The following is a 25,018-nucleotide window of genomic DNA, read 5'->3' as shown; positions in this document are numbered from 1 at the left end:
AATAAATAAAAACAAAAAGCAAAGCATCTTTATTTTAGTGCTTTCTAAGCAAATATCAATATACACAATTAATTAATCTGATTCAATTAATCAGAAATTCATGGAATTCATTTGATTACAATTTTGAATCAGCCCTAGTACCAATATTGAAAAATAAGGGATATTCTTCATATTATGCTTTGAATAATGAATGTCTTCATTAGAATTAACTCGGTTCTATTTGTTTGAACTTCAGAGACATCTGGAACATATGAGGAGGAAAATACAGCTTCTGTTTGGCCTCTGGTTGTTTGCGACATCAATACGTCTGTTTGGCTTAGCAACAGGCTGAGGTGGATCGGCCTTTATGATATCATCAGATGCAGACAGTCTTCTGAGCGAGGCTACAGTACAAAAGAGGCCTGCCATTTTCTTCCATCACATTTTAAGGTCATAAACTTGCAATCTCAGATATGGGAGCAACTGAAAACTCAGAAGGAAAGTAAGTAATAAAGAACGAGAAAGTCTTTGTAAATGATACTTTAAAAAAAAACACCCAAAAAAAACGAGGGAGTCTTTGTGATGTGCTCTGTAACCTATAGCAACAATGATAACCCAAGCATACCGGTCATATTTTCCCACTGATAGAGCACCTAATTATTATTTGTCGTTCCCTCCTTTGCGCCGCTGGCTGCCTAGAATTACCTTGCCCTTACATCAAAGTCCTTTAGGGAAAACACATTTAGCCACAAGCTTAATGTCTTTTTGCTCTGGGGGAGGTGGAGAAAACTGCCTCCGAACTGATTTCCTCCCCACTTACAAAAACACATAAAGCTCACCTGAGCCAAGATGTCCACATAACCATGTTAAAAAAGGCACGGCCTTACAATCGTGTGAAGACAAAACCCAAGCCAGACAAAAGAATAGGAGAAAAAAAGCGTTAAGCTCGGCCTGCTAAGAACAATGCAGCCGTAGGTGTGTGCTGCCTGTTGACAAACGTGCCTTTTCAGCCATTGCTGGAGCAACATTCATGTCATGTAGCGGCATATTCTCGTGTCTGGCTGACCATGAGCTAACCCCAGAGCAATTTTGGGAGGTAAAGAGGGAAGGAGAGGATGAGTTGAGGCTGGTGAAGGTAGAATAAGGAAAAAGGTGGGGAGGGAGACAGCCACAGGTGATGGCTACATGTTCACATACCGCATCCACCTCTAAAGAACACGAACAAAGAGTGTGAAATCTCAAAAGAATGGCGCGTAATGCACTGGCTTAGGTGATATCTCCGTTTATAATGGCTTAGAGTTGGGCATTGTGTTTGAGAAAGCAGGATTATGCCTTCCACAATACCGCTTTGAGCAGTAAAGAGGTATTGTAAAATGCTGAGAGAAGCAGCAATAATAAAAAATGCCTAAACTCAGCCTTTATCGAGGATGCACTCTCTGAGTTTCCTTCGATGCCACCCACATCGGGGCATGTCTTTCGCCCTGACTTCTAAGTTGATTGAAAAATAGTCCCTCTACTTTTTTACATATACATTGACCTACTTTAAGATGCTGGTTTAAAGTAATCAGGTGATGAAAAATTAATGAGCATCCACTCCCAGTTCCTGCCTGCGTCTCACAGCCAACTGGCAATATGGCATCAATCAGATGGTAGTGGTGTCTGTTTTTCTGCTCCTTGATTGACTCATTGATTGAAGATATTTTTAAAAGGAATCCCTGAGAGAATGCCTGCTCCCGGTACAAAGTGGGCCTGTCCCACACCAGGGGCTGAAGAGGGCTGCCTGTATGCTTTAATTGGGCAGAGACATCACAGTTTGAACCCGCACAGGCCAGGCACCAGAGGACCACGATGGTCCTCCTTGCTCACAAATGCAAACACACACACTCATCCACCATCTACCCTGCCAATGTCAATCAAAGGCACTCCTCTGGACGTGCTTCAAAGAGCTTGATTGGTTTTAAAGATCATGTCTGAAAAAACACTGTGGGCTCAAGTCCTTGAGCTTTGGCTGTTGTTGTACCCTCAGCCAAAAAGCAAGGAACAAGTCAGTTGTGTTGGGTATATACTTCTGCAATGGAATCTGGTATTGATTACAAATTTCATGAATAAAAGTAGGTTTTGAGGTAATCTCATTACTTTGATTTCTTACATGCAAGATGATTTTGTACAATTTTGACAATAAAATAAAATAAAAAAGAGCATCATATTCTTAAACTATACTTTATTAACACAAATAGGCACACATACAATGCTTTGTATGAAAATCTAATTACTAATTGCCTGGTTTAATTGTCTAACTCGCAAATTATTATTATTATTTTTTGTTACAGTGGATTAAAGAAATCGATTTTTACTTTTTTGGTGATGATTGTATTGCATTAAGATATTTTCCATGTGCCTCCCTGAAAGATTTATAATATCATTTTTTTCATATTTTTCGTATTTTTATACATAAATATCTTTGAGATTATGTATTGTTGGTAAAAGAGTAGGTTATGAAACTCTTTACTCTTTGCTCTGCTCTTTTTTTAAAATAAAATGGTATTTTTTGTTAAAATAATAAAATAGTTTGTTATACTCTAATCTAACAGTTAATATTTGCAATCTGATTCCAGAATCCAAAATCCCTGTAGCAACCCAACACAGTTTACAGGTGTCAAAGACGCTCACCTTATCAGCCCTGCAGTTGTTCAGGCCCATGCTGGCGAGGGCAGACAGCTTGGCCTCCATTCCCTGCTGATGATGCTGAAGCTGCTCTCTCTGAATCTGCTCCCTCATCTTCCTCGCTTCCTGGATGGCCTTCATCACCGCATCCTGATCACCAAACAGCGCTGTTGAGTTCAGGCTGGACAGAATGTCTGCGGAGACAAATAACTTGGGTTCACATTCAAATGCACATATTCTTAGGGCAGTGTTGTGAAACACAATATACTGTAGGAGGTCTTGTGAGAACAGTCTGCATGTGTGCACTGTAAGTGTGGCGGACTCCATGTGTGGGGGGAGCAGGAAACTAAGGGAGCAATCTCAGTGTGTGTCGCCTTTCTGTAATTAGTGGATCAAAGTGAGGTGAGGCGGGATGGCAGTTAAATCTCGGAAATAGTAGAAAAACAAACACCAAGCCTGTGTTCAAAGCCCAACTCCACGAGGAGGAGGGAAATGAGCAACACAGTGTCGTTTTAATGAAAGACTGTTTTTAGTAAATGTTAGTAGCAGCATAAAAAAAAAAAAAAATTCTTAATATGAGAGATGAACTACAAGCTTTGAAAACAAATATACAGCAACGGCATCCGTTACTCTTTACTGCGTCAAAATGGCAGGGTCTAAAACAGATTATGATTTGGGAGTTTGTCAAGTTCACTCTCTGATTCCACACTACAGAGAATCAGAAATATACAATTAGTCTCTCAGCTGTGAGGATGTTAATAATTGTAAAATATTTCACTACATAGAACTGTAAAAGCAGGCATAATCCAAAGATTTACCCAGAGAAGAGCCACGACCCATTCCTCCGATGGGACTGGGGATGCCTCCGCTCTTGGACAGGCTGTTCGGGCTGCTCTTGCTGCCTGGAAAGAGGATCTGTGTCGGGGATGTGGGGGATTTGACGGGATCAGCTGTCTTGGGCCGAGCAGAGAGGTTGAGAGGCTGTGTTCCCTCCTCCTACAAAAAAGACACAAAGCTTCTGTTAAAACAGGGACGTCTTATAGAGAGACGCTTTCCACCTTACATAAAAGACAATGCACCAGAGGCTATTACTGTAGACTAATTAGTCCGGCTCCTCCAAGACACGGGTTCTGTATTCATAGCCAGGCTCTGTGCCATGCTATAGCTTCTCGGTGCAGTGAGGGCCAGGCTTTGTTCGGGCTAATTAAAACCCTCTCTGTCTGAGCACACATCTTTATCTTCTCACCTGCTCTCAGGCCAGAGAAAAACAGTTAACAGCTGATACATCCTGTTTCAAACAAATGCAATCAGGCTAGAGAGCTTGTTACTGTTGTGGGTGAATATATTACAATTAAGTGTGCGTGTTTTGTTGTCTTTGTGGTGACCAAATGTGATCCCTGTGAGGAGAACAAATCTAATTTGTGTCATGGTTTCCACAAAACTATTAAGCAGCACAACAGTTTCTACGCTGATAATAATAAGAAATGTTTATTGAGCACCAAATCAACTTATTAGCATGATTTCTGAAGGATCATGTGACACTGAAGAGTGGAGTAATGATGCTGAAAATTCAGCTTTGCCATCACAGGAATGCATTTTAAAATATAATAAAATAAACACTTGATTTTAATTGTAATAATACTTAAAAAATTGCTGTTCTAATGTTTTTTTAATCAAATGAATGCAGCATTGAGAAGCATTTAAGGTTCTTCTATATGCTGGTTGACGAGTAAAACAATACATAATGTGTCAAAATCGCATCATCAATCCAGAACAACTTTAAAAGCACATCTAATCATATTAATGCATCTTGTGAAGGCTAGAAAAAAAAAATTCACTGGCAGTGTTGTACTGTCCAAACAGATGGGCCACATACAGAGACTGCCCCCAGCTCTTTACAAATCTGACTGCCAATAACAGTTTGTCGTTCAATTACGCTTCAACTAGACAAACAAACAGATTGCTAGCTAATTAAGCACAGCATATCTACATATGGAGTTAACGGGGCAAAAATCGCACAACATCTTTGATCAATATTAAGATAATGTATCTCAAACAACACGTGCTGGCTAAATGAACAGAAGTAGAGTGTCTAAAAATGCCAGTCCGACTCTGAATTCTGGCTCAGTGTAATTGCCAATGATCTTACCGTATGCTCTGAGATGTTGATATATGGCGTCGCTCTCCAAGGGCAGCGCTCCAAAAGCCCCGGAGGAGCAGCTTAGCTGAGCAACTGAAGAGGATTACGGCCGCTACGCACACACTACTGTTCAGCTCAATGATTTACCCCCATTCTATTGTGATATTAAACTAAACTTTTCCAAATGTGCAAGTGTTTTAGGTTTCAGCCGCAGCACAAAAAAGCAAAATGATGATATATATCAGTGAAGACTGATGGAAAAGCACTATATGCTGCGAGGACCAGACTGTTGATCTTATAAAAGAAACAAAAGACAGTCATCACATCATTGTAGCCTCATCAATATATTTAGATTATGTGCCTCTGATGTCATTGCCTCAGTTCTGTCCAAGTTAAATGTAACGCGCAGGAAAACGTGGGCCAGTCTCTGTCATGAGAAACCATGCGTTCCAAAAATTGCTCTCCAGGAGCAGGGAAAGCCATAGCAACCCTGTCCACAGAGTTCTGCTTGAGAGAGCGGGTGCCTTGTAAAAGCAGCCCAGATTGATGGGCTCGGAGCAAGAGGAGAACCAGTGGCAAGCTCTCACTCACTTGTTCGCTGCTGTACCTACCACAGCTGATTTAGTGAATAAGGAAGTGGAGAGGACTAGGTCAAGCACCACTCCACTCGCACATCAGACCGGGCTGGGACCGTACCTTGACTTGAGCCAGGGGGGTTGAGGACCTCTTCTCGTTCTTCAAGCCAGACGGGGAGATTTGCCCGGCAGAATTGGGGGGCTGGGGCAGCGGAGGCATCTTGGCTCCTGGAGAGACCTGCATGCTGGCCAGCTGGGCGGCGTAGAGTTGCTGTAAGGAGGGAGACAACCCACAAGCGTTAACATCCAAAGCCAGACACCATTCAAAGCCTTTATTCTCTCTTTTCTTCTCTCCCTAGCATTTCTTTTCCCCTTTCCATCCCGGCATAGAAGCTCCATCAAAGGTCTAACTGTATATCAAAGCCTGAATCCAGGGAGAGACAGCAGCCCAAAAAAACCACACAGCAATGGCTCGAATACAAGAGACTTGGAGCCACTCGTCTTTCCACTCATCACACCAAATTTGCAGACTGAAGCTTAGCTGCTTCTAAGATCTGATTTCCTTCCCCTCGCTCCCTCTGGTAAGCCTCTTTGACTTTAATTGGCGCCTTTTCGAGTCGCTACTGAGACACCTGAACTTCCCCCTATGATGGCGCAGAGTACGTTCCCCTGAAGTTACACAATTTCAAGTTAGTCGAGTTTCCAATATGTGCTATATCAAAGACATTCATTAAGACAGGAAGCCTGACAAAGAGAATTCATGTTCTTCTGCTTATTTTCACTGGCTCATGGTCAACACGCTCGCTAACATCAGAAACCTTCCAGCGGTACTCGTTCAACATGCTGAAGTGCAACTTGTCAATCACTTATCAGCACTGAGTGGAGAAAGTGTGTGAGAGAGGTTTAGATTTCAGCTTTGAGACTGACTGTCTGTCATAACCTATTGAGAAGGAGTTTTACTTCAACACATCGCTAATACCCACACACCAGGCAGAAAAAATAATAACAGCACCATTAAAAAAACAAAAACAAAGCAACGTTAGATCAAAAGGATCAATTGAAGACTAAATCTTGGGTTAGAATGTCAAATCGTACAACATTATCGATATTTGTTTTAGCAGGGTGTATAATTCACTTAAAACAATCATACTTCTGTTGCTTTCCCTCAGGCAAATATTGATTAGCAAGCAGGTAAATGCTTATATTGTCTTTTGACTCTCACATTAAGTACGATGAATCACACCAGGGTAAAAAGAAAATGTAACTAGGGCATGGGACATAATATCAGATAAAATCAGCTCTAAAAACATTGAATATGAATGAAATTATTTTTATGAGAAGCCAAAGGAGAATTTCCACATTGGTGGACAATAAAGTTATAAAACTTGCCAACTAACTAACTAAAAATCTACCATAACAACATTCAGTAGAGTAAGACAAAAATGAAACTCAAAACTTACAATTATAACTACAATAAGGTTAAAAATACTAACTGGAGATAAATAAATAAAATGGAACTAAAACTGAAATAAATTAAATTAAATCTGATTAGTACAAAAAATATACAAATTAAAGCTTATTCAAAATATATATAAAATATATAATACTATATAAATAATAATAAAATAATACTGTTCTAGCAGTGTGTTTAGTGTTTTATGATTTCATGTTCATTATACACAGCTACCTGTGTATAGCACCTCAGAACACCTTTTTTTTTTAAAAACTTTTTGTTGATGTTGATTTTATAAATAACATCCATAATTATATATATATTTTTCGGTCAGTAAAAATATGGCGCAAGTCTGTAAATTTCTATTTTTGCAAAGGTCCCTTTAGGGGCTCCGTGTTACGATCAAGGAATTTTGTGTTCGAACCACATTTTGAATTACAGTATGCATTGCATTGTGTTCTGTTTTAGGGTTGAATGTAATATCAGTAAACCTAAAAAGGTACTAGTAATTTTCTGCCACAACATTATCTGTAGTCCTCTCAGCTTTTTTCTTTACAGTTGTAATTTTTTTAAATTATCATATTTGACAAAAACAAACACAAAAAAGGTAATAAATGCTTGGATCATAAATGTAAAAACTTAATGTAAAAATGAAGACACTTCAGTCTAAAATATCACCACTTAATCAATAGTTCTCTAGATCAGACTAAGTGATACTATATTTTCCTCACTTTATGATTTGACAAGCCCAAATCTACAATGCCAACATTTAAGCCATTTTTTTCAGTCTCCCCTAAAAATAGTGGCCCAGTGATATTATCCATTTGTTTTTACAGCCACTGACAGTCGTTGTATTTTCAACCCCCCCAAAAAAGCATAAAGGTTTTTTTAATGCGCATGTACCCAAGCTCTCTCTGCTCTCATTTCCTTTCCCTTTCCTTACTAGGCTACATAAGGACTCCATTTGTCTGAAATGGAAAAAGTGGCACCAGCATTAGTGGCCTGCCCCACCTCAGCCACTCATACAGAAAAACCTGAGGCCAGACAAAGTGCTTTGTGTCTACATGTATCAGGAGATATAAACACTAAAATGCTCTCCGGTCCCAAAGTTAAACGCTTGCACATTAGTGCCGCACAAAAGGGTCATTCTTCTGCGGGAGACCTGGGGCAAGCGCCGGCACACGGACAGCGGAAATGGCAGGCTGATTAGGTTCACACAGTGATAGCGCAGCTCGCCAGCCCAGTAAACAGAAAGCCTTTGTCCCACAAAGTTAAAAACACAATCACTATTTTTTGGATCTCTATAGGTAGTAAGTGAACGAGATTGTGAGTGTGTGTATTTGACTGAGTTTGTGTGCTTGTGAACAAGAAGAAAGCCCTCGGCCCAGTCTGCTGGACAGATGTTTGTTAACAGCAAGCCACTGCTGATGTGGATGGGCAGAGGGACTCTGACCTTGCGTGGGAAGAACTTTATTGTTCCGGAAAAAGAGCGTAATTGGCTTTTGCTTCAAATTAGAGCCAGTCAGACTGCCTTTTGTGAGGCCTGATTAACAGGTCAAAGCCACAGGGTCAGGAGTACAGCGGTCTGGATGCTTTCAGTCAAAAAGACACTGCAAAATAACAGGAAATACTAACAGAAAGGTGTGACGTGTAGCTCACTTCAAGGGCAGGATGGGAAAGGACGCTCAACCCTCTCATATGTGTCCATCACACCAAGCTGTGCACATGTGGCTTGTATATTAAGGCCATGTGTTTTGATGCTGAAAGGTGTGAAAATAGACAAAAGGAGACACACAGAGAGAAAGAGAGACTGCTGATGTGGTGTGAGGACACATGTGGTAGTCTGTCTGAAGGGCATGTAATGCAAGGCTCCATAGGGCCTCCTCTGCCTCTCCTCCAGCCATACTGCAGGGTCTCCACAGCAGACAGGGCCAACGCTAATGAGGGTTATGCTGAAAGTCAATGGCCGAACAGGGAACAGGGCAGCCGGGACAAGCTGGCTTCATGCCCCCTGCCCCACAAAACTAAAAGGCTGAGCATGGTTGATCCCATCAATCTATCAATCCCATCATCAGTCTGAGTTAACATTGTCTATTAATGCTTAACATCTAGCTACAAAAATAAAGATTCCACTTATTTCTGTCTCACAAATGAGGAGTGAAAGATCACATATTGATATATAGTCTGACCTTAGAAATCTAAAATTGATACTTTCTACTGGAACACTTAAAACAAATGTTTTTGAGAAGCATTTAATGTGCTGTTAATGTGTTTAACATTTTTGTACAAAACTGGGAATAATGTAATGTAATTTAATATAATGTAATGTATATATGTATGTATATATATATAATCTATCGTAAAATATTTATTTAACACTTCCCAAACTTCCCTCAATTTGGTTATTGGCTTTGATTCTTTAAAAGAGGAACAAAAGATGAGCACTGCATCAGCTGCTACCTCAACACACACACACACAAAACACACGTGTGCGCTAACATCAACAGACATACAAAGTGGTGTATAAGCAGCAATCTGACACAGTGGAGAGCTATTACAGTGTGTACTGAAGCTGCTGGCTCTGAGGAAATGGGAGCCATTGGGGATAGAACACTAGTGGGGCCGGAGCGAGGCCTAAAGAGAGCTAAAGAAAAAGAGAGGCAGAGATGTTGAGCTGCTCTCAGCATGTAGTTTCAGAAAGGCCTGCAGAGAAAAGGCCTGATCCACCCCAGTGACTCAGGTAATACCTTTGTCCACTTGAGCATTAAATGACTCGCTGCTATACAGCTTAGTTAGAGAGAGAGCGGCTCGGGAAATGGGGCTTTTCAATTCGCTCGCCCGCAGTCTTCATACTTCAAGCAACACACATAAGCAGACCAACTAATATCTCCTGCCTCCCGCTCCCGCACATATGAGCCAAGCCCATCTCACAGTCCGTGGATTCCAAATGAGTGGAGTCCGGCCCAAGGTCAGGCGGTTATCCTCTGATAATTAAAAGCAACCCCTCTGGAGAGAAAAGAGGTTAAATGAGAGAACCCACCATTTCTGCCTGCAACAACAGTATTTGCAGATAATCCAGATTACCCGACACTTTCAGACCACACTGCTGGACGCATCAGCACTCAGGGATACTTTGCTTTCAAGTGTCTCTGAGAGCTAATTCAGTGCTCCACCTCTGTGTAGAGGTATGTAAACGCTCAAGATAAACTGTTTATAAATGGAAAAGGCACGGTTAAGAAAGGTTAAGCTTTTTTTGTCAAATGAAATTAAAAGACAGAGCTGTGGTGCAATGAGCTGTGCGTACATATACTGTAAAATTTCGAGTCGGACCTGGGTCGTATTGCAATCCCATTCTCCCTCTCTCACCCAAATGTTCTTGTCTAAACTCCATTACACTATAAACAAAGTAAAAAAAAATAAAAATAAAAAAAAAAGCTTATTCTCAAAGCTCGTTGTAAACACACACTCTGCCTTAACCCAAATAATTAATGATAAAAAATGATGCGCACTACCGTTCAAAAGTTTGGAGTTGATAAGATTTTTTAAAATGTTTTTAAAATGTCTATTTTAATATATTTAAAATTTAATTTATTCCGGTGATAGCAAATTTGAATTTTCAGCAGCCATTACTCCAGTCTTCAATGTCTGATTAGAATGGAAATATTTTGTAATATTTGCATTGCAAATATTGTGCACTAAATCATTGATGCACAATTTAATGCATCATTGTGGAATAAAAGTATTAATTTCTTAAAAAAATAATAATAAAATAAACACTTTCTGACCCACAAACTTTTGAACAGTAATGTACTTTACCTTTATTGTGTTCACAGTGTGCATATTTTCTGCTTGTGCTATAACAGAATGAGACCGCAAACTGAAATGGCTCATGAAACACTAGATTTCAGCACATATGATGGGCAAATAGGCCATCATGCAAGGAAAAAAACAACAACCTGAGTCTCTTGTTTGCTCTTAAAGAGAGGGGCTGACTGCACTCTGACAGATGCTGTGAAATACAGTGGCAGATTTAGCCAATTTTAGTGCTTCTAGCTATAATGGTGCATGACTGTCTCTCCAACTTATCCGCATAGGCCCCAGTCTGAGCTCACTGAAACGTATCCACAAGGCCAAAAAACCCCACTGATACATTATCATACGTCAAAACATACGCACACTATACACACAAAATTACATACACTAAGGCTCTTGTGTTTGTGTGTTCTCCTCGGCTATCTCTATGGGCACAGCTGAGCAGAAGCATGGAGAGAGGACGGTTACTGCTGCATGGTCGACTCTGCCATTTCAGTAGCATTGGGGCGCCCGCGCCCGTTTGCCACAAGGCTTGTCCAGGCTCATTGCCCAAGGCAGGCGGGCTGACCCAGGCTGGCCCAGATGTCAGAAAGGGAAGCAGGGGTGCGCTAGTGCGCTGCGCCAATGCTTTCCAGTATGGCCAGACATCTGTCCCATCTGCTGGCGCCCAGCCTGCTCCCTCCCCCCATCTCAACCCATCCGCCTCGTTTTTTTCCATCTTTATCCTTACATAGCTTCACTAACTTGAAAGGTATGATGTGTCCTATAAATTTCTGCTACACAAGCCTATGCTAATAACCCTGCGCTGGTCTCAACCCAGGTGGTCATCTAAGGCTACATGGTTTGCATCTCTCACTATCTGTTTACTTGCCTCTCTGTTTTACAATTCTGTCCATCCAGATGTCCACCTATCCCTCCCATTAGAGCCTCTGCCCTGTGCTCACACCGCCTCTCGTCTTCTGGCTATCTCTCCGGAGTCTGTCTCGCACAGCACGCGCCACTCCTTTCCCCTCTCCTTCTTTCTCTCCTCTCCTCCTCAATCACACCAGCAGCTGTTCGCTCTCATTTCTGCAGCTCATAGTCAAAGTGCTCCACTTGTTAGCCGTGGCAGAAAGCCCTGCTCCCTCCACACATCCGGAATGCAGAGACATGAGCATCCAAACAAAAGATAACAGTATTTCCTCTCTTCCCTAGTTTTCTCAACCCCAGCAGAAGTTTCGGAGAAGTTTCCCTGACTCTCAAGTACAGTCTTCAAGCATGAAATAAAGCACCTTTAGCTTAAGAAACGCTGCACAGATTTAACCCTCGTGTTCTGATTGGGGTCTCAAAGACTCTCAGAGACTCTCCAGAAATAGACCCCAGAATATATATCATATTTTTTAAATAATTATGCTTTTTAAATTCAACTGTAAATTCATTTCATGAAGAAAGAAAAGGATTAGGAAATAATGAAAGAGGGGTAGAAAAGAAAAGAGAGTAAAAGAGAGAGCAAGAGAGAGGCCAGCATGTCCTATTTGTTTTTGCTCCCTTTATTATATGCCACGGGGAAACCCAGATGTTCTGCTTTTATCCCATGATGTTTTATTTTAGGACTGCTTAAACCCAAAAGACTTCCTGCAATGATAAAAAACAGGCCTCTCACAAGTTGACTTGAGATCTGTATAGAACTTGTGGCAAAACAATATATCAAGGAGAGAATGGCTTTAAGGAAATTGTTTTCCTCTAAGCAATTGATGCAAGGTGATCTTGAATGCTACCAAATTAAATGCCAATTCAAACAGACAAAAAATAAAATCGAATTCTTTTGTAGAATTAGGATAATTCCTTTTAGACTGTCTGGCCATACGGCTACAGTCCGAAAACAATTTCCGCCTGGAGGTGAGAGGTGTCACTTCTAATAGGGAGGCAACGCCGGGGGATGGAGCCATTGTTTGGAGGCCGTGCACAGCTCATCCTGAACCCTGAGAGGGTCTTAATGAAGAGAGGCATGCGGTCTGGGGAATAGTTTGAGCGGCTTTTCTCTGGTGACTTGCAGACAAGGGCCAATCTGTCAGGAATGCATTGAACGAAATTACTCGCCGCGTTGGGACACGGGGTGACAAGCGGGCGCATGTACGCGTGTGCCGCCAGTCGAGGGAAATGTATTGACAAGCAAATTACGCTCTCAGATCGCCTGACTGCTTTCATTTCCACTCCCCGGGACCTGAGGCCTTTTGTTAGCCTGCGGACGGGCCAGGGTGACGGGAAAAAGACAAGACAGAGAGAGAGAGAAAGAGAGAGATTCCACAGGCAGCCCACTTACTGTTATGACACGGTAAAATTGCGAGTGGTAGCATCGACAACATTAAGACTGGCAGAGCGGCCGTCCCTCTTCCTGCATGACCGAGCACGGCATTGTGGGAATTAATTCCTTTCCAATCAGAGCATTTTTTAAGGTTCATATATTTCCCCAGTCTAAACCGAGCAAATTAGGGAAAATGATACCTTGCCAGAATTGCTGACAAGTGAAGATATTCTAATTAGACAGATGCACCCAGCCAGTGGCACAGGGTGGGTGGGTCCACTGGCACAGGAAGTGGGGATCTCATAGGTGAGGTCACTCCCACCGAGCAGATCAGTGATGCATAAGCGGCAAGAGCTCAGTGATACTGCCATTACAGATAATCACCCAGACACAGCAGACAAATCCATACATACCTCTCATTAACACTGACCTAGCGCTGGCCCTCATTTATCTGACATATTTTAAAAGATTTGCTTCCTTTGATTTAAGACAGGAATTCAAAGCTTGTTATTTCTGCTCAAAGAAGGAAGAGAGACAAAAGCAGCCGCAACCGCATGCTAGCACATGCTAACTGCCGAACAAATCAATCCAAATCGCCCTTCCTCACTAAATTACAACCTCTTCTGCATCTGTCGGTTGTCATTTTCTTTAAAAAATAATGTTTTGCCTGTCCCTTTGTCCTCATAGTGAACTTCTGCACGCAACTTCTCAGTCTAAGCCAGATGGGTGCAACGCGAGCACTAATGGCATTATTGTTGCACTCGGAATGAGATTCATCTCCCCTATCTCTGTCCTGATCGTTTTTAATCATCTTCCGCGTGATGATAGCTGCACAGTTGCGGCGGAAAGGGTATGTTTGACTAGCAGGGCTTTCTTAGACTGAAGGGTACCGAGAGTAAATACCAATCTGCTTGGCTAAATCTGTGGCTGAAAGACAAACTTCAATTAATGGGAATGCAACTCATTTGTGTTTACTGTATTTTCTAAAGGTCAACAAAGTCATGGACTCAGAGACTTGCTCTCAGCCCATTCCCAGGGTTAAATGTATTATCACAATGAATGGCTAAGGGGTCTCGGTGCCTCCTGATATATGACTATCCCAGACTCGAGCTGACCCATCAGGAACGCTATAAATAGACGGGACGGGCCCTGGTTCTGCAACCGCAGCTTACTCCTAAGGGAGGAGGGAAGACACGCTTACACGTATGGATCGAAATGATTTTTAATCAGTTTTTGCTCACAAGCTCCCTCCCCTTTTAGCTCACTCATACAAGCGCACGCACATTTTTACATACACTTTAACATGAATAGACACATTCCACACCTTCAACGCAGATGATTGTTCTCCCCAAAGTCGCATGCTATAGCAAAGGCTTTTCTAGCTCCAGCTGCAAGCATTGTTCCAACTTGCCAAGGCTCATTAATGCTGAGAGCGATAAGCTCCGAAGGACAAATTGTGCACATGTATCAGCAAGAAGAAAAAGTACAAAATGCTCCCCTATCCTCTCTCCCTTGCACGACGTCCTCCCTCCGCTCTCAGCTTTGTTTTGTAACATTCCTAGCTATCAGAGAGCTTAATGTCTAATTGCTATCAACCACTTACCACTGTTGTTGACAAAACAACAACTGTCTATGAATAAAAAAAGTGAGGGAAAAAACGAATAAATGAATCCACTACGGGGCTGTGAGCTGTATTGCCTTCAACTCTCGTTCTCATTCAACTCTCGTTCTCATTCAGTCTTTGTTCAAAGAACTTCAAGGAACATTTAAGAAGTTTCAAAGCACAACTTTTACAAATAATCTAAACAGGAAGAACTAATGACATTAGTTGCTGTAATAAAACCCTTTCTCTTGCTAATCAGCTCAAAAAAAACAAAAAAAACTTGTTCTATGTGTGTGACAAAGTAAACAAAGCAAAAATCAGGATTAAAAGAAACAATTAAAATGACAAACATGATGAGATAAACTTGTATGAAGATATGAATCTATATTAAAGTACATGAAGATTGCATCTGAGAAATTTTCCCAAGGCAGCCCAGAGGGTCTTGAAAGCTCTTCCATCATTATGATACCATAAAGTTACTCCGAACGGTGTCAACAGATAAAGCAATTAAGGTACGAGGGGCCCCTGAAATACTCTTCATTGATGCAACACCCGGTTCCCATGCATAGGCGTCAAGGCTGCGCTGTAAAAACGGGCTATATTGCAGATGGAAGGTGTTAAGCTTGCAGGGGTGGACCGTTGTGTGAGCGATTTAGCTCTAACTTGTTATTTAGCATACAGCTGGTTTGCTCACACGGTGCTGAGGGCTTGGCCCACTGCCCGTAAATTCTTTTGTGACTGTACATACCTGGAGCTGCAGAGGGTTGAGTCCTGACGCGGCAGCAGCTGCCATTGTGGATGGAATGAACTGCACCGGGTAGTTATCACCTGTCGAAGAAAGGAGGAGGGGGAGATAGTGAACAATGCGCACAGGTTGAGACAATGAGCGGCCCAACGGCAGGCCAGACAAGTGCCAACACAGTTCCTGTGGGCCTGCCTGCACCCAGCCTCGGCACTCAGCCCAAACATCTGCACTCACAAAAGAGTTAGCTGGCCAGAGCAGAGTGGGATTTACACTGGAACGTCTCTCTTTCTCTCACACTCGGGCTTTTTGCCTTTTCCCTTTTTTATCTTTGCCCACACTTGCACAGTCCTTTCTCATCTGGGTGTGCATTGTGCGCAAAGTTATGCCATTTTACTTTATTGTTCGCAATATCATGTTCTGTGAGAAGCTTGACTAGTCAAACTATTGTTCTACATGCCATTATGTGTTTTACAATGTGATCTGGCACAATAATATATGTATGTGTGTGAGAGAGGGTGTTGACGCCAACTTCAACAGGTTTTAACAAGACAAAAGTTTATGCAAATACAGCTTGTAGGACATTTTCATCATGAGATCAAACGTATCCAATAGAATTAAGCAATACAATAGGGTGAATAGAAAACACAATAGGAATCAGATTAAAAAAAAACATACAGGTTCAAACACAAAACCCCTGGAGATACAGCTCTGGTAACCTTTTCCAGAAATGAGTGTGTGTTAAGTGTGTGAGATGTGTGTTTTACTGTGGTTGGTGTATATAACACTGTCTCTGGCTCTAAAAGCAGAGCTTTGAATGAAGTGTGCCCATGGAAGAGGAACTGGCCCTCTTTCAGCCCCCACTTCTGCCTGTCACTTCTTCTCACAAACATATGGAGCTATTAAGCCACAGGCATGGGGGTAAACATATATACCCCCCTCCCCCACCCCACAAACCACACTCACTTCTGACTGACCACAGCACAATGTGATGCAGCCAGGTAATTCAATCCCACCCTGTGGCAGAAGTGAATAAAGAACGCAACTGAACAGATTTCAAATAGTGCAATGAGAGTCGTAGAGGGGGTCATTATCGTTCAAGGTTCTCTCTCTCTCTCTCTCTCTCTCTCTCTCTCTGTGCTTGTGGTGATATGTCATGTGAGCCATGGGCAGGTCAAGTGCCAGCAGAGAACACTAGGCCAAGGCTAATGGTCTGGGGGATGGGTGGGCAGCCAGTGTCTCAAGTAGACGAGATCGGCTGCCAGCTTTCTCTATGTCAGTCTGTGAAAGTGAATCTAGTTTAAAAGGCAATTCTGCCTGTCTCCAGCCAGTGGATGCCAGGGAGGCTCCAGTGACGCCACTGCCCAATTGGGTTGTTTCTCCAAGCCTGCTAAGGCCAAGGGCCAAGAGCTTATTATCAACCCACCTTGGGGCCCAATAGTGGGCTCTCTCAGATCTGATTCAGCAACCTCTGAGAAGACTGCTGGGTACTACTAGGCAGCATTAGTCTCATCAAACGAAATAACTGAGAAAAATGTTGATTAATAACTTTGTATGATTTTGTCAGTGTCACATTTCTGCCTCCTTAGGATGAATTGCTTTATTGTATTCCTCTTTTGTAAGTATCTGCTAAATTAATATATGTTAAGAATTAATAATAATAAGAATAATTTTTGAAAAAAAATCAAGCTATACACACACACACACACTTATATACAAAACTGACCAACACTGACCATAAGCGATCCCCATGTAACAAGGCCAGCCAGAGTAGCCAAAAGTGACTGAAAACTACGCTGTTGGCTCACACATCATGTAATTCCCCTGTGATAGCATCACTTTATTAGAGAGGTACCTTATCAAAGCAAGCTTTGCAAAAACACCAAACAGGAAAGGGCAAACTCTCTCAGCTCAGAACACAATACTCCTCTGTCTTCTTTTCTTTATAAAATGGTGGGCTGCTAAATAATGCTTAAAGTGCTTTCTCACATAAAGGCATTACTAGAGAGCTTCATAGTGTATTCTGTTTCAGCCAGGTATCATGCTGCAAATCGAGGCCAATTTGGACTGCCAAACTTGGAACAGGGCCTCTAAGTAGAAGGACCCAAGGGTCTTGGACAGGGCACCACTACCGCTGATGTGGGCCGGTGCTCCATAAGAAGCGAGGGCTGCGAGGCTAATTAAAAGGTGGAGGAGAACGGGGAGGACTGGATGGCGGAGTGCTCCTTCTGCAACCTCTTCACTTCTACTCCACCTGATGCCAAGAGCCAAGCATGTGTAATATTCAAGCAGAGTGGGGCTCTCTTTGAAATCAACAGTTTTGTTAAAGTGCTCAGTGTCTACCATGCTTACAGCCATTCTTCCAAGCCAAGATTGAAGGCTCTTTTCTATTAAAAAAATACTTTGTTAAGAGTTGTGGTCCAACACATGCTCAGAACATGTAAGAGCTGTTGGCCACGTCATGTTCCTCTGTCTCTTAACCATGCTTTCCTCTCTACACTCCAGCCTCCTATAAAATAAAAAGGCAAAAAAAAGACAAAAAAAAACAAACAAAAAAAACTACTTGGAACAGTGACTGGCCATTATCTATAGTAATTGAAGAATTCGCTCCCTTAAATTCATGAGTGTAAATCTGAATTTAATTGGCCACACCCCATAGGAAGTTGATCTATCCATCGCCTAAAAACCTTTACAATTATATGCATTTCCTTGAATTTCGATTCATTTTAAATTTACAGTCTAACATTCAAATATAAATTGCATTTAAATGTATATATAATAAAATAATAATTCATGTTATTACAAATAATACTGCATCCACATTCAGGAATTTAAAAGTAATTCTCAATTCATTTCTGAATGAGGGACAACCCTGATATATCTGCTCAAAACTTGGATCATCAATTGCCAATTGTGTCTATCAATGTCTAAACGTCTGATGCACTTTCTCTGTGACATGAACGTATCTGTTCTGTACAATCACTGGCTGTCAGCGGTCCCACCAGCAGGGGCATTGAGGGCTCATTGCATCCCAAAGGCCGTGAACATCCACGATTAGCAATCCGTATGTGTTCATGTCTGCACGGGGGGGATCATCGCTATCCTCCGCAAGTCTATTTGAGTAAAGAATGACCTGAGTCCTCTCTTTATACCAAGCCCAAGCCATTGAGCACAGTGTGTGAGAAAGGGGATCTCTGCTGTTTCACTGCAGGGTTAGAGCCATCAGCATCGGGCCTCTGCTGCTTGCACTGACCCGGCCGGGCCGCCCCACGCTGGGCATGCCAAACAGCAATGAGTCCTATCGCATTATCTGTGGCAATAAGTCGAGTCATGCGCACAAATGGCAATAAGCTATGTCCTAAACTTTCTCCCCTTTGCTGTTTAGCAAATTATGAATAATGCAAGTGCTTTACACACGCCAAGGATTCCATTACAGCTGCTGTTATTTGTACTAAAACACTTTCCATGTCAAACATATTAAAAAATCAAACTGGGGAAAAGAAAGCCCTCAGGCTCTTTGTTCAACCTGTCATGCCTTTGTAGTTCCAAAATAGCTGACTTTATCTTCCATCATATACCTTTTTACTTAATTTATTAGCTGCTCTACCACACCCTGTAATAATCTAACTCTCACCTGCTGACTTCTGAAGCTTTCCTCCCTCTTATCCATCTCTCTGTCTAGCTCTCTCTCTCTTTTCTTGTATATTCGCCTTTTGATGAGGTGCTGACAACAAACGTGGTTTCTAAAGGCATACTTTGAAGACAAAAGGAAAGCTTTCTTTACAGAGCTGCATCATTTCGTTTTTTCTTTGAAAATTCTGATTGAAATTTTTGTCTTCTTAATTTATGTTCCTTTTCCTTTTCTGTGTTAGGTCTACTAACAATCAGCAACTACACTGAAAAAGCATAGAGGGAAAAATAAAGTAAAATAATAGAAAGAAGGAAATGTACCCAAATGCTACTGATCCCTTGGGAGGCAAGGGTATGCTTTTATAACGGTTTAATTACAGAAACTTAGACTGGCACATCCCAAAACCCCAGAACAATGGCTGGATATGAGGTTGAGGGATACTGGCAGTGAGTCAGCCTACTAGTCAGCCTACAGTCTAGTGTTGTAGCATTTTCTTACAAATTGTTTTTGAATTTACAGTGCTTGCGTGAGGAGTAATTCTCTTTTTCACAAAAGGAGAAAAAAGGCATGCCAGGACAAGTACGACAGCTGCTTCACCAGAGGCCCTTCGGTTCTAAAATGGAAAATGTGCACTACTAGATGTCACCTTCCAGTTTTGTTTTTGTTTTTTTAAGAAACAGAAATGATTAGGTATAGTGATAAAACGCTAATTTATTATAATCTATTTGCATCTACAGATGACATGTTCCTCACAAAGGTGACTAAATGTGCATAATATCAATAATATAAATGTATATAATAACATTTACTGGGTCATAGAGAGTATTATATAAAAAAAAATAGCAGATTTATGGCCCATGAATGTGAAACCCTTATATGCTGACAGTGTTTATTCCAGCCCTCATTCACACCATCTATTGTTCTGAAGGCTCGAAATGCCTTGAACTCTGCCAAAACAGGCTGCTTCATTGAGGTGATACACTTCACAGTGTTCAGAATTAATTGCCTTGACAAGAAGGGCTTGATGTTCTGCTCTCTGAATCCAAAGGGGTGGGCTCTTTAAAACAATGCTATGATTCGGTCAGGGCAATCAAGCAATGATAAAATATGTGCCGAGGAAGACTGAAAGACATAAGGAGGTAAAGCAAGCTCAAAAGTGACTCGTAAGTTCCCCTGAGATATAGTGAAGGATGGTGAAGCAGAAAAAACATACTACAGATAAAGGAATAAAATACAGCCTGAAAGGAACTTGTTAACATTATTGTCTTCCCTCAAAAACACAGTTGTGAGAGAGTAGTGTTTATCCATCAATTTTTTTTTTTTTCTCCTGACAAAATATATTTGAAACCTTTAAATATGTAAAGAGGTCATTCACCAAAAAAATACAAATTATGTCACAATTTACTGTCGTTGCAAACCTGTATGATTTTTTTTTGCTTTTGTGAAACATGAAAGAAAATATTTTGAAAAATGTCTGTTTTATTCTTGTTATTGGGGTCCAAATCATCACCCTAATGACTTTCACTGTATGGACAAAAAAAAAAAACCCGTTGAAACATCTTTTGTTTTCCACAGAAGAAAGTCATATAGGTTTGGTATGACATTTTCATTATTTAGGTAAACTCAGTGTGTAACATTATTATTTGTAATAACATTAATTATTATTTTAAAAAACATGCATTTAATATACATGTATTCAAATTTTAATATAAATATTTAAACTTTGGGTATTGGAAATTGGTTGAGAGGATGACCCAAGAATTATCAGAAAAACATTTTATGCCAAGTGTGCAAGGAGCAACAGGAACAAAGATGTGGAGAGGAAACTCAGAGAGCTTAAGTGTGTACTCTTACCTGGCTTATAGGACATGCCTGGGGGGAAGAGGAAGCCCTGCTGGGCTGCAGCGGCCGCTGCCAGAGTGCGCTGGTCGTGTGGAAAAATGGGGATCATGAGTGGAGGCATGTGACCCTGGACCTGCTGAACACAGAGAGAGAGGAGATCACACAGGAGCCTAACACACCCTGACAGCACCGCTCATTTTCTGACCCCGGTCCAACCCGCACACGCTCACCAAATACCTGCACTTAATCGCACTTTAATGCTTCAAAGAAACCATCACACACACATATACAGCAGTGTTTATTTTAGTGCTGGGCAAAGATTAATCGTGATTAATCGCATCCAAAATAAAAGTTTGTGTCTGCATAATATATGTGTGTGTACTGTGTATAATTATTTTGTATATATAAATACACACATATGCATATATATATTTAAGAATTTGTATTTATTTATATATAAATTATTTCTATTTATATATATAATATAAATTATGTATAAATATATATACAGTATATACATGCAAATATTTCTTGAAAAATAAATATTATATTAAAAATATAAATGCATGCATATGTGTGTATTTATATATACAAAATAATTATACACAGTACACACACATATATTATGCAAACATAAACTTTTATTTTGGATGCGATTAATCGCGATTAATCTTTGCCCAGCACTAGTTTATTTTAATATTTAAAATAAACACCTCATTCAGTGTTAAGGTTGTTAGGTTAATACCTACATACGATATTAGATAGAATTAAAAATGTCAGGTAGACACTGCTTATAAAACTTAATCATGAGACTGACAGAAAATGTGGATCCTTTTAGAAATACGGCTCTTGGCTCTTGTTCTTGGAAGGTCATTTATTTACATGATAAATTCCTAAGGGAGACCAGTAATTTACAGCACCTGTTTTCAGCTGTGAAAATGATGGAATGAGCCCAAAAGCTCGTGTATTTCTGATATTTCATGTATAACGTCAACACCTGGCATCGCGTGTGGTGCCTTTCAAACGCTCTCTACCATGTTCATCTTTATTCCTGCTTTATTGCAAAATAAAGAGAACGTTAATGGTGTCCATAAGGATAGCATTAGCTCTGTGTAAGAGTAAAAACAGACACGCTGAACTAGAGACAATGAAAATGAGAGTCTGTGTGTATTTAGGGATCTGAGCGGCTTCCCATCGAAGTTTGAAAACACATGTTTGTGGAGTGTTGGCCGGACCCAATCTAGCTGTCATTCTCTGCTTCCGGCCTGTGGGTGATAGGCTGCAGCGCCGCTACCGTGGGCCAGCGCAGAGTTTACGCAGGCGAGCCGACCCGCCTCTGGGGAGCCCAACCGGAGAACGGGTTAATAAAGGTCAGCCCCCCCAAAATAAACACATTATAGAATGTTTCTCCATTCATCGCTCTTTAAAATCAGCCTGCAATAAAAACCGGTCTGGACGCAATTACTGCTGCAGCATTGGGGCATGAAATCAACCTGCTCTGAGGAACCACTTTCTGCTCAACATTTCTAGCTGAGGTCTGTGCGATCTCTGTTTTTTTAATGCTGCTTTCGCCTTATGAGCGCCTAATGTTAGAGTTCAGTAGGGCCTGTTCCCCAGGTGATAAACAAGTGTTCAGGTCCACTTCATTGATTTGGACTAAGTGAGTTCTCCTAAGCAAAAATAAATAGGAAAAATCCTGCACTTTTCTGTTTATAGAGTGTTGCACTTTATAAAGTGCATATACAGAGTTGAGACTGTGCCAAAGTGAAAGAACTGCAGGTTTTTTTTCTTTTTGGTATTTTACAGATGTGACAAAAATGCTGAATGAAAGAGATCAGAGGGCTCTTTAACATGACCTTATAGATGTGCTTCTGGAAAGGTTTGCTTGCATGTGTGGTGAATCAAAACGTAAGTGGAGTGAAAGGAGCTATTAGGCAGAAAAGATCAATTGCTTATGTTACGTCACCAACTACCGTCTTATACAATCTCAGATACATTTAAGTGCTTTAGAAAAGGCTCTGACCATGTAAATTGTTCTCCTTCAGAAGGCCGCTAAGGTCAGTCACATACATAATTGCCATTAGCCTTATTCACATTACCCTTGCAAGACAAATCAGTTTAAAGCCACAGTATTACATACAACAGCTGCTTTTAAAGTGGAACCAAAACACAACTGTTCCTCAACATGTCATTTTGCATAGTCCTGCACAGAGGCCCACATATATAATGACAAAAACACCTGGCCTGCTACGCCTTATCCCATCTGTTCCTAAATTATATCATCAATGTCTTATTTAATTCAAATATAAATCATTTAAAACAACCTAGAATTAGATATCATTTGAAACTAACAAACTGACTAACAATGCTAACAATAAATCTGCTAATCAAATTGAATTCCCTAATGCTGTTTCAAAAGGTGCAAACAGCAAGAAAAAGAAAAAGAGACAGTACAAACAGATAAATTGCCCTCAGTTTGAGAGGTTGTGATTTACAGTAATGAGGCCTTTACATTAAACTTTAATTTACACATGCCGCATCTGTGAGTGGCAAATCAAATAAGCGTCGTTAAAGTGGGGACTAATAGTGAAGGTTAGCTTTCAAGCCTGTCAATTAACGTAGACCGGTGGAGCTGAGCAGACAATGCAGATAAAGATTTAAAGATGATCACTGGCAATTTGCTTTGACTGCTAATAGAGAATGGAATAGAGAATGGAATGGAAAGTGCTTACACTTAGACAGATGGATTTTGAAAAATTGCATATCGTATTCTGCATTGAAGCTCGCTTATTATATGTGTCAGTCTCTCTCATTCAGTCACTGCATCTATCTGACTCTCTATGTCTGTCCCTCTCTCCCTCTCTCTCTCTCTCTCCACATAGTCATATATGGAATAATGAATTAAAACTATGATAAATGAATAAAAAAAATAGGCTTAATATTAGTTTAATACTGTTTTAATTTATTTTCTTGGAAATGTAAATGCATTTTATTCATATTTTGAAATATTAATATTTTTTATTTGATTAATTTCTCTTATTTATTAATTCATAAAAAAATTAAATAAAATGAATTACTGAAAAGTAGTACTTCAAAGAGAAATATGATAATTCTTAACTAATTATATTTATATTTCCAGCAAAAAAATAAAATAATTTTTATTATTTAACTTATCAAATTTATGAATTAAATAATAAATTAATTAAAATTAATAAATGAAACAAAGATATAACATGATAGACAAAAATGAAAACTTAGATAATTAAATTTATGATAATTTAAAAACAGTTAAGAACAATGTGCTGATATCGTAAAACAAATTGTTTTACGATATAAGATATAAGAAAGCCTAAATACACACAAATATAAGATATAAGAATAATACAGATATAAGAATACACCTGCTCATACACAATATACACACAGCAAGTACATATCTACGCTACTCTGTAACCATAAACAACTAAATTTCCCATCACATTGTGCCATCATCTCTTACAGATCAACAATAAACAGTCTGGCTCATAAATATATCTACAGCATCATAAACAGAATAGTCTATAGTGTTCGATTCATTTCTACTGCTGCTCATTGTATTCAGTATCCATGGTACGTATGAACATGCTCACCCGTATTTGTGTATCTGTGCCCTGATATTTCACCCCCCCTCCGTCAGTGTGCCAGGCGGCTGGCTGCCTGCAGCATTAGTATTGCCAGTCAGATCTTCAAGAGCGTGAAAGAATGAAGTGGAGCAGATGTGAGGAGGAAAGCTCAGGCCTGTGGAAGCTCCGAACCTCATAAACTCAGCCCATTGTAGGTCTGGCTCCTATCTGCCCTTTGTCTTATCGGATCCTTAGAACCAGAGGATGGGATAATGCCATTTCTCGCCATCTGCCCTAAAGTTCATTAAAGATACATGAACGAGCCCCATCTTATGAGGAACAGGTGCTATTGTTTGTCCCCGAAGACCTGCTGTGGCGAGGATGTAACTCGCGGTACTTGAGGAAGAGCATCTGTAGCAATCAGTCAGGCTGTGTAGCTGGCAGCCTCTTTCTCTCTTCACACGGCCGACCGGTTCATGGGGGTGTAGAGGCAGACAGAGAGAGAGAGAGAGAGAGAGAGAGAGAGAGAGAGAGAGAGAGAGAGAGAGAGAGAGAGAGAGAGAGAGAGAGAGAGAGAGAGAGAGAGAGAGAGAGAGAGAGAGAGAGGCCTCTTCACCTTCAGCGTCTCGCATATATCATCAGTTCAGTGCAGCTGATGAAGTCTGGGGTGATACACAGCACAATCTGTCT

General features: G+C 40.7%; 1 protein-coding gene across 34 annotated transcripts in view; it reads right to left on the bottom strand.

The window, feature by feature from the left end:
- Window positions 1-25,018, bottom strand: part of sox6 (SRY-box transcription factor 6) — a 150,689-nt gene that overhangs the window by 21,090 nt on the left and 104,581 nt on the right. For 21 of the 34 annotated variants that reach the window (XM_084109480.1, XM_084109494.1, XM_084109492.1 and 18 more), the window contains 5 exons: window positions 20,739-20,859; window positions 15,260-15,339; window positions 5,480-5,629; window positions 3,462-3,639; window positions 2,650-2,837 (listed from right to left, as the gene is read on the bottom strand). In XM_084109480.1, coding sequence (XP_083965606.1) covers window positions 2,650-2,837; window positions 3,462-3,639; window positions 5,480-5,629; window positions 15,260-15,339; window positions 20,739-20,859 — 717 coding nt within the window. Of the gene's footprint in view, window positions 1-2,649; window positions 2,838-3,461; window positions 3,640-5,479; window positions 5,630-15,259; window positions 15,340-20,738; window positions 20,863-25,018 lie in introns of all 34 variants that reach the window. The other 13 variants (XM_084109489.1, XM_084109477.1, XM_084109507.1 and 10 more) reach the window with 1 other exon arrangement.

Source organism: Abramis brama (genome assembly GCF_963993115.1).
Source record: "Abramis brama genome assembly, chromosome: 3".
Classification (NCBI taxonomy): Eukaryota; Metazoa; Chordata; class Actinopteri; order Cypriniformes; family Leuciscidae; genus Abramis; species Abramis brama.
Note: the sequence above shows the minus strand (reverse complement) of the source record. Positions and strands in the feature narration are given on the sequence as shown.